Source organism: Gavialis gangeticus, unplaced genomic scaffold, assembly GCF_001723915.1.
Source record: "Gavialis gangeticus isolate Ggan-Ray unplaced genomic scaffold, GavGan_comp1, whole genome shotgun sequence".
Lineage (NCBI taxonomy): Eukaryota > Metazoa > Chordata > Crocodylia > Gavialidae > Gavialis > Gavialis gangeticus.
In genome coordinates, this window is record NW_017728994.1 from 58,109,080 (window position 1) to 58,119,857 (window position 10,778).

The 10,778-nt window shown below is 39.1% G+C and overlaps 1 protein-coding gene across 2 annotated transcripts in view; it reads left to right on the forward strand.

The window, feature by feature from the left end:
- The window catches only part of ATRNL1 (attractin like 1), a 1,264,546-nt gene that overhangs the window by 588,350 nt on the left and 665,418 nt on the right, over positions 1-10,778 (forward strand). For both annotated transcript variants that reach the window (XM_019502884.1, XM_019502883.1), the window contains exons 22-24: positions 3,376-3,470; positions 4,370-4,448; positions 5,699-5,856. In XM_019502884.1, the coding sequence (XP_019358429.1) occupies positions 3,376-3,470; positions 4,370-4,448; positions 5,699-5,856 (332 nt within the window). The remainder of the gene's footprint in view (positions 1-3,375; positions 3,471-4,369; positions 4,449-5,698; positions 5,857-10,778) is intronic.

Consider the following 10,778-nt stretch of genomic DNA (forward strand, 5'->3'; position numbering starts at 1 on the left):
TTTCCATCTTCCTCTGCCCCTCTTCCCTTTGGCTGCACAGTGTCAGCACTGCAAGCTCTCCATTCTTCAGGGCCTCAGTATTCAAATGTCAGTAAACACGGCTCTAGGTAATTTTTTTCTAGCAGGAGAACAAGCCTAGGATAATTCTCTCAGATTATTTGAATTTGTTTATGCAGCCTTATTTACCAGCAATTTAGTGACTGTTAATTAGTAGCCTCATAAAGCAGTTCAGGATACCTTGAGTATAAAAGATGTATTATTTGTAATACCATTTGTATTATTGTCTTTGGTAATTTGATATATGGTTTTTATGTTGTTGATGCAATTCCAAGGAAAAATGGTGAAGTTGATTCTAAATTGTTCAAGATAGTAAAGTTATATTTAGTTTACCATCATTTACCATTGGAATAAACATTTCTTCCCTGAAAGCAAGCTCCTTTCTTTTTGGCATTTAACTTCGCAAACTTGAGATTAAATGAGAGAAACATAGCATCTGTAACGTTACTAACATAAGTGATCTGACATACAGCTAAAGGACAAAAAGACAGCTTTACACTACAATAATGAAAACTAAACAATCCAAAGTAATGCAGAAAATATGCATTCCCAGGAAATTATTTTGAGGAATGACAAGTAACTTCATTTTTTACAGCTTGAATTTATCTCTTAAACCTTTTTAAGCTATGTGCACATAAGATGGCAAAAACTGATCTCACAGGCATGTGGTTAGGAAACAGGACTCCTGGATCTGTTTCCAACTTATGCTATTGTCCTGTTATGTAATTTTGAGCAGACGAGTTTTATTTTGGCTAAGTTTCTGTACCTGTAAGAGTTCTCAGCATATGCTTAATAGGGGTTATGGTGTTTTTAAGCTATATATTTGTGTTCTCCAGATTCCAAGCATCTCCGCCATCTCTGGTGTATCATGGAAAGCCTTGGAGGCATGTCTAAATTTATATTAGCCTGTCTGTTATGGCCTATGGAGCACAGTGGTCTTCAGAACATCTAACATGCTTAATCATAACTTTTGAGCTAAAATAAAGTAAACTGTTTTTGTTTATATGGATAACAATGGGGTCCTGGTTGAAAACGTTCTTTTGTTTTAGTTTAATTAAAGCCAACCAGTTCCCTTCTATACCGCCTTCTCATTCCCCTAAATCTGCACTTTACTCAAGCTCCTCTTTTTCATTCTTAAGAGGTGGCAGTGAGAGGCCTCTGCACTGATTTGACTGTACCAGCACCTGCCACCATTTTCTTCTCCAGTCTGAAACCTGCCATATTGGACTGTAATGTGTGGAGGTTCATATAAGGACCAGACTGCCTGTAGTACCACATGGGGGGTGCATTTACACATGCATTTGATCCGGACTAAGTTTACTTTGGTGTAAATTACTCTTGAGTAAGCGCTTTCAGGAAGGAGTCTACACATGCAGGGACAGTGGGGGAGGTTTGCTGCTCTTTACACCAAGTTTCCTGCAGGCCTGCACTGGGCCCCTGATGCCACCGGGAGGAGCTCTAAGCATCCTCTGGGTGCTAGCCCAGGGGCTGGCAGGCAGTACTGGGCTCAGGAGACAGCAGTCTCCTGGTTCCGTGGGGCTGCCTGCTGCTGGAGTGAAGATAATGTCCCCCCACCCCAGCAGCAGGGAGCTCCTGGCCTGGCTCCCCAATCAGGGTTAGGGAACTTGGAAAGAGCTGCAAGGGAAGGGGCTGCTAGCTGCCCCATGGGTGGATGGGGGCAGAGGTCTGGGACCTGTCTCACACCCGCAGTTCTTTCCAAACCTCATCCCTCGATCACCCGATCAGGGCATGGGGCTAGGACCTTCCCCTGACCAGGACAGTTCCAAGCCCCTGCCCCGCATGGTGGGTGGAGGCTGGGAAGCTTGTTCCTTGCTCAGCTTTGTAAGCCCAGAGCTGGGGGCATGGAACAGGTTGGGGAGCTTGTTCCCCACCCAGTTCCATGAGTGCAGAGCTGGGGGGCAGGAACAGGCTGAGGGGCTTGTTCCCTGCCCAGCTCTGTGAGTGCAGAGTTGGGCGGGGAACAAGCTCCCAGCCTGTTCTCGCAGTCCCGGAGCTGGACAGGGAATAGGCTCCCCTGCCCCTACCAGCAAGGAGCTCCAAATGCCACCTCCATGACTATGGGGCTGGTGTTGGGAGACACTTATTTCCTAGTGTCAGCTCTGCAAACGTGGGGCCAGTGCTGGGTGACCCTTATCTCCCAGTGCCAACTCCATGCACCCCATGGTCTGCCTACCCCAACTCCATCTTCAAGCTGCTTAATAGTTGATAGTTTTGTGGTTATAAGAATATGTTGTATATAACGATGAGGTGGCAATGGCTAGCAGAAAATTAGAGAAGGGAGTAGTAGAGGACTTTACATGGGTGAATGGTAGTTGTTGCTGTCTGGAAGTAGCATAAAATGGAACTGCTAGGCAGCCTCCACTCCCTTCCTTCCTTTATTTTAGAAGTCAGGAATACTGTTGACCAAATAAATACGAGAGAGAAAATCATAACTTCACTGAAGTCAGTAGTCATTTTCACATTTGTTTCAGTGGGACCAAGCTTTCACTGAAGAACTGTAACCCATGATTTTCTGCAACAGATACACTAGTATGAAAATAAAAATAGTTAATTCCAATGTGATGCTTTATTATGAGTCATATCATTGTGGTATCAGAGTTGTGTACTGTATTCTTGTACTGTAGATACTGTTTTGGTTTTTTATTTTTCAGTATTATATAGATAAATAACGCTAACTGCTATGTTACTCAGCCGTACATCATAGTAAAATACAAGCTATTAAAGTATCTCAGTACAACTAAAACATTTTAATGCTTGTTAACAGAATACTGAAATAATTTTAGTACAAAAAATACTCCTAATGAAGACACTTTGAAATAACTGATTAATTCAAGAGACATGATGATGAGGATGTTTTTATCTTGGTATCAATACAATTCAATAACAATAGCTGCTTACATTTTTATGCTGATTTTTATTTCTTAATTTAGGTTATGCTTGGTTTCATACCTGTTAACTACTCCAACACACTAGTGATGAATACATAAACATCCAAATGCCAAATAAATACATACATACACATATAGGTGTATACAACTTAAACTAGGGTCACACATTTCCTGTTGCAAGAGATTTGTGTACAGCTGAATGGTATTTTGTGGTGTGTGTTCTTGTGCAGTAATTGAGAAATTTTCAACAGAAGATGATTATGGTGCACAGATTTTATAGCAAAGGCTCCCTTTCTTAAGGTGTTTGACGTTGTGATCTGTTTACGGTGTTGTTGGGGGGGTGTTTATTTTACATATATCTGCATCTGGACTCTACTTGTATTTTGTTTAAATTCTGTTTTGCTTACAGACAGCCTTTTGATTGACTACCAGTTTACCTTCAGCTTATTACAAGAGGACGATCGCCACCACACTGCCATAAACTTCATAGCAAATCCCGAACAGGTGAGAGAATATAATTAAACAACCCCAGTATAAATTCCCAGAACAACAGAGATGTTTGATTATGAGTTTAGTTCTGTCAAAGTACTGATCAAGCATTAGAGCTAATCAGAGCTGTTGAAATCATGGAAGACTCCTATTGACTGCAGTAGAAGACCACTTCTCTTCTTTCTTTAGCTTTGTGCAAAGATAAACAGATATCTCCAAATGCGTTCTACATATGGCTAATATTGCACTTTTCTTAACCACTCCTAGCAAGTGTTATATTTCTGCTGTCATTTTTCAGGCACAATCCAGGCGAACTAAAATAGGTTTGTTATTTTTCTCCCTAATGAACTATAATTTTCAGTGACTTGCTGAGACATTCCCTGTTGCAAGACATTTGTATAAAATGGAATGATATTTTGTGGTGTGTGTTCTTGTGACCTCCTTGAGACATTTTCGGCAGAAGATAATTATGATGTTATGGCACAAAGCTTTTACAACAAAGGCTGCCTTTTTAAAGATGTTTGCTGTTTTGAGCTGTTTAAAGTGTTGTAGAAGCACCCGCTTTGAGAACCAGCAAGACTCTGAACCTGTGGTCCTAGTTTAACTTGTCTGGCTGAGAGTGATTTAAAAGAACTGGTTAGACATAGTTGAGGTGGCTGTATATTTGAAAATAAATTAAATAAAGGTTTGTTGTGCAACTGAGGGATCTGTGAGTCTTTGGTAGTTACGGTATTAATGTTAATAGTTGTGTCCTACCCCCATTCAAGTCACAGAGAGCTTTGCCATTGATTTCAGAATTTCACCCTAGTATTTACAGTCAACAATCAAGGAAGGAAAATTAAAAAGTCCATCAAAGGTACAGTCAGCTTGTTATAACTTACATTAATTGTAATATGCGTTTTCTCTCTGTCTAGTCGAACAAAAATTTGGATATATCAATTAATGCGTCAAACAACTTTAACCTCAATATCACATGGTCTGTTGGCTCTACAGGTAAGAAAGCATTTTGTTATGATATATTTCTCCCCATATGATCTCAAGATCCTTTAAGGTTTTTTTTTTAACGTGATTGTCTTTGTTACTGATTTGAATAATAAAACTTTATAAAATGTATTCTTTTTCTATTAGCATTATACCATTATTAATTATATTACTTAAAGCTCAGATAATAATTTGCAATCTGAACAAAGCTTCATTAACATGTTAACTTTCTCTCCTATTCAATTAAAATTACTTGGTAGGAAATGCTTGTACTCTATTTAAATTTTAAAAATGGCAGTGTTATGAAATTCTGTGATTTTAATTAAGATAAATTACTCCCTTAACTACTGGGGAGACTGAGATTTTAATTTCTTTGTTTCAGTGTTCAAGCTAAAAATTTAATTATTAACCTTAACATTGATATCAAATAATAAAATTCTTCTGTGTATGCTGATAAAAGGAGCTGCTTATCTCTTTTTCCCCAAACTTTAAACCCCATTACTCTTTTTGCTTTAATAAGGAAGAAGAAAAGGTTTATTTAGAAAGTTTTTATGAATTGGTTCTGTTGACTTTCTGAAAATATATCCAAGGAGAAGCAAAATGCTTACAAGTTAAACTGTACATTTTAATGACTAAAACCAGGCGCTTCAATAAGCCCAAGAACTTCTGTATTTTGTTGCATCTATCTGTATTTTTGTGTGGTATTCAAAGCTTTATTTTAAAATACCTTTGCTAGCAAGTTCTGTATTTTCCATTATCTTCTATTTACTTCACCAAGTCAGCAGTGCTGTGATCAAACAGAATTGGTGAGAAGCCTGATGGTTTACAAGAAATGATATATGTTTATCTGGTGTATTATTCACATTTCTAAGAACATTTGAGACACGATAGCAATATTTTAAAATGTAGACAAATTCACTTTCCACACTTTAGTAACTTATGAATTTTTATTGAAATGGGATGTAAATTACTAGAGGAAACTATATTAGCTGTGTAGTTAACCAGCATAAATTTGCTGTAAAACTCCTATCCAAGTATATCTCCCCTTTATTTTATGTTTCATTCATAATCTTCAGAAATTGTGGTAGGAGTTTGTGTGAATTTTCTGTGTAGGTGAAATATTACTTGTTTAATGTGTATAATATATAGAAAAGGTTGCTGAGTCACTTGCTCAAAAGTAAGGAACTACCAGTATTAAAGTTGCCTGTAGTAAGCTACTTTGGTTCTTTTTATGATAATTTAATATTCGTTTACATTTTTAGCTGGAACAATATCTGGAGAAGAAATTCCTGTTGTTTCTAAGGCTAACATCAAAGAATACCGAGATAGTTTTTCTTGTGAAAAATTCAACTTTCGAAGCAACCCAAACATCACATTCTATGTATACGTCAGCAATTTTTCATGGCCAATCAAAATACAGGTTAGTGTATATATATTGACCAATTCAGTTTTCTGGTGATTTTCATTGGGTGTTGTAAATTAATATTTTCATTGCTCCTGAGACTGTACAAATGATTCTGTACAGTTATATTCTCCAGGGTTAGATGTGCTGTATATATATTTTGTCTTTCTGCAAATAGGAATGCTGCCAAATGGCTAACCACTTAACAAGTAATTATTCCTGGTAATTTATATCTCATTAATTGCAGCCTTTTGTATTCAGGACAGTTTTGTTTACAAATGTTTATACAAAAAAGAACAAGATTTTAAAATCCAGTCTTATTTTATAAGGGAAATATTTGTGAAGAACAATATATATGTAATGTTGTTGGTAGATTTCTGGAAAATCGTTATTTTTTTCTTAGTTAAATGCTTAATGTCTGTTGTGTGCTACAGTTCTACAGCTTGTATAGTAGACATGATAAAGTTTATTGAATTAGTATTCATTTTCTCTTTTTAGATCTAGGCTTAATGCTCTGACTTTCTTGTGATATCAGCAGGAATTAATGAAAGTTTCTTACAGGATCAGGCTGTAAAGTTTGAGTTTCTACCATGGTTCATGTATTGCTGCTTAGTTTTGCTAGAAGCTTCAGGGAACTTTCTAGCTACCATTAATATGTCTCTGTTTGTGGGCATCTTTCTCCCATTACTCACTTCATGGAGGTTACTGAATGAAAGCCTTCCAGACAGCTTCGTTAAAGCACTAACCTTTGCAAAATTAATTGTTAAAATCATAATCTGGTCTTGGGCAAGCAATCCGAGTAGGGCCAAACTGTCCTGAAGCTCCATACTATGACAACTGGAACAGGAACATAAGTGTAGACATCCCACAGGCATTTCAGGCTAGAGATACTGGGCTTATTGGGTGTATCCTCACTGACTGAGAAGTTCCTAATCACCTCAACTGAGCCTTCATTCTAGATGCTGGATTAAAACAATTATCTTCAAACTGTAAAGGAAAGTGATGCAGAAATATTTAATTTAGCTTATGTATTCTTTCAATTATAGGTTATGCTAAATGTCCCCTAACTGTATGTTAAATATATTTTCTCCAAATTAACCCCTGCTCTTTAAAAGGGTGTGTAGCGTTCAATGTAGAGCTGTATCCCATAAATTCTTGCTTTGTCATAAGAGATGCTTTCTTTAAAATGTAATCTTTTAGCTTTTAACCTTAGCTGGTTATTTTCTCATCTGCCAGACCCTCAAAGTTGGGATGAGTTTGTTTCAACTGGCACTGGGGACTGGATAATGTCTAACCTGTGCCCTGATGGTTAGAGTAGTGTGCTGTGAAGTTGGAGAGATGTAGGGTCAAACTCCTCTGGGCGAAAGGGCCTAGAATCTGGGTCTCCTACTTACTGAGCAATTACCTAACTGCTAGTCTACTGGGTTAAAACATGGGAAGGCCCTCTTTTTCCTCCTCCTCCTCCTTCAGTATATAGCAGCTGCTAGTCGTGGGCTTTTGCCAGGCTACAATTTGTAAAATTAACACTCATCCAGGTATGTTCATAGGTAGCAGCTGCATACCTCCCTGGCCAAAGCACAGCCTAGCCTGCCTTGCCAGAGCTCACATGTTCAATAGCTATGTGGATATAAAATAGAAGAGAGTCACTGCATGTAGAATTAGGGCTGTGAACTGAGTGTAAGTGCCAAAAATGGCACTAAGGCAGCTGGGTTTGAAAAAGGAAACTAGGATTCTTTCCCAAAAGGGCAGTCTCTTTGGATGATTGCTCAAACAAGAACACCTAGTTTTGGCAAATAGTTTATTGCACAGTGTCATCATGCACCTATAGAGTATATACAGGTGACATGGTAAAGTCACAATACTGTATATTGCTTAGTATCATCATACAGTACCTCAAGATACTGTGAACATCAGAGTAACAAAGAAAGCTACTTTCCTGTGGGAGAGAAGGCTTCCAGAGGATATTCAGGAGTTTTACACCAAAAGACATACAGGCATTGCTCTGGAATACTAGAGCTAGAAACAATTTGTTCCACGTTCTGAGGTCAGTTATGCAAGAAATAGTTAAAACCAATATATGCTAAATTTTATTGCAGATCTTACTCTTACTGTCTTTAATGTTACTGAAAAGCTGCAGAAAGAACATATTGTGCTTTTCACTGTCACTTTAGCTCTTTATGTAAGTCGTTTACCTGGATAAATTTTGACCTCAGAGCTCCCAGGAAACTCGCCGGTAGGTCCATCCACGCTTTGAGGACAGATACAGGCCATAAAAATATTTAATGATAGATGTTTCATTATCAGGCAATGCAAGTTAATTAAAGAAAAATCTAAGATTGGGAGATGCAAACTGTATTTCATAAGAAGCAAATTAGCTTTGAAACTGCACTAGGCATGCTTCTTTCTTATGCCTTTTACTCACGCAGTTTAATGCTTTGTGCCGTAAGAGAGTAGTCTAGGTTGTCAGGATCTCCCAGAACTGAAGGTTAGTTGCCTGGAACTGTAGTTCTTTGAGAAGGGCTCTGAATATTAACAGTTAGTGCAGTGATGCTTAAAAATTCACTCCCTCTTTTATCCCTCACCTCAGTGTTCCCAAATGTTCCACCTGTGTCTATAAAAGGGAAGAGCATTGCCATCTTCTGCTGCCACCACAAAGTCGCATTTTATTAGGCCTATGACAAAGAGGGTGAGTGGGCAGGACACGTGACTATTCAGTCCATCATGAAGAACTCGTTTATGGGTAACCTTTATTTCTTTTTTAAGTGTCCTCTGCATATGTCCACTGAGGGCATAGGGTACCTTGTTAACAGTAAGTGGGACTCAGTCCGTAATTAAATAAGGATGGAAGCGCTGAATGCATGTCTGCTTTGAATACGAGGGCAAATGTATAATGCTCTGTAGAAGTATGTACCAAAGTTCAAGATGTTTCTAAGATATGCCACTGATGTAATCCCCCACTCTAGTGGGAAGTGCAGTAATCCATTTAAGGAAAAGATCATTTGCTAAAGAAACGCTCTAAAATACACTGTCCAATGCACCTTGACGGTGGAACAAAATGAGACAAATGAAACGCAGAGGGAAGAATCCCTGAGGGGAGCAGGAAAATCAAGGTGGCATAGAGAGCATCTCCATCTTGTATTCACCTTTGTGCCCTCCTTGCTACACAAACCTCAGTGAGACTCTTAAGAGAGATCTTCATAAATGGATCTGCTGGGACTTCTCAAACATAGCAATTCCTGCGGGAGGACCTGCATCAATCTGAAGTGCCTCCTCGTTGTCTTTCTGATTGCTTAAGGTATTGCTCTGATGTGTATGCCCTTTCACCTTTCTCCGTGACTTATACAGCCCCGAGGAAATAAAACAGGATGCAGGATGTACCATTATTATGTTTGTGGCATGAATCACAGAGCTGTGATACTTGGACTTTGTGAATCTCCCTGTATGAGAACCCATTATCCTATTCATCCGTGTTTCACAGAATAGTCTTAATAATGTAGATCTTATACCTAAACCTTGCACCCTGCTATCTGGACACCAACTAGATGATGTCTACAAAGAGATTATTTTGCTGAATGTAAGACATCTCACTTTGCAGTTGGAAGCCTTTGCCCAGACTGACATAGGTGGAGAAATGGAAGTGTTTGTTTAAGCTGGAAGTGCAGTGTAAACTGTTGCCTGCAGCAGACCCCATTCCAGCTCTACTGATTATTTACTTTCTCTGAAGCATTCTGGGGTTCACTTCATGTGACAAAAGTGGCCCTAGCAGGTTATCTACAAATCAGCCTCCTGTGAAGGAGATACCATTCTCTTGCATGCTGTGATGCAAGTTCCTTACGGGACTCATGATTCTTAACAGTGGCTGGAGTATGCCTGGGCAATCACATGAATAGTCATAGCAGTGGTTCTCAACCTTTTGTGATTCAAGGTATCCCTCAAAAAATGCCAGATCTTAGTTTTCACTATTTTTTTTACTATAGAAAAATAGTAGAGAAATTACTTTGTTACAAAGGACTCCAGAAAGCCCACAACAGATTAGAATGTTTCTAAAGCTATGGATTTCTGTTTGAAATTTCAGGGTTTATCTTGTGTATCATGTTTGCACACCTACCAGTGTTATCATTGAATGGCATGCCATGTTACCCTTGACCGGCTCCCAAGATATTCCACAGTCCTGTGGCACCTTGATTGAGAATCGCTGCTCTGTAGTAATTATAGTTCTTTGAGGTGTGTTGTCCTCCATCTCCAATGACTGGAAACCTTACAAGCAAGAGATTTACAAAGGAACTTATTGGTAATAGATTTCATCCTGGATTGCATGTGCCCTACCATTTGTACACCTGGCTATAGAGAGTGAGAAGACTCTTAGGTTACAAGTAGAGGGTAAGAACCTTGTTCAACTAATTTTAGGTGGCTACTGGAGCTCTTAATCCCTGGACTGTTGGCACATTAGCACCAAAAACTAGTTTTAAGCCCACTTTAGGCAGTTAAATTATACCACTCCAGGGAAAGTTTATCTCTGATCCATATTACCCAGCTCATGTTCCATTAATATGTGGCCACTCCCCATGGATGAGCCACCAAAGTTGTAATTCTGCAGCATCCCAGGATACAATGTCCCCTCCCCCACCCTTCTGTTCTTTGTGGACAAACTTCCCACCCCCTGAGCTCTAGAGCTGTGCAAAGCTTCGGTCCCTGATTTGACTCAGCGGAGATTCGGCCTGATTTGGTGGCCGAATCTCTCAATCCGAATCGAATCAGAGGACCCTTTAATCTCTCTGAATCGAATCGGAGCCCTCCAAATTGATTCAGAAAGATTTTGAGATTCTGACATAAAGACAGCTTTAAATGTTTTTTTTCTACATACCTCTGGGTAGCAGGGGCTCATGAACGCTGTGATGCTGGGGCACATGGAGTGTCCCACAGAAGCACGGGGGGGGGGG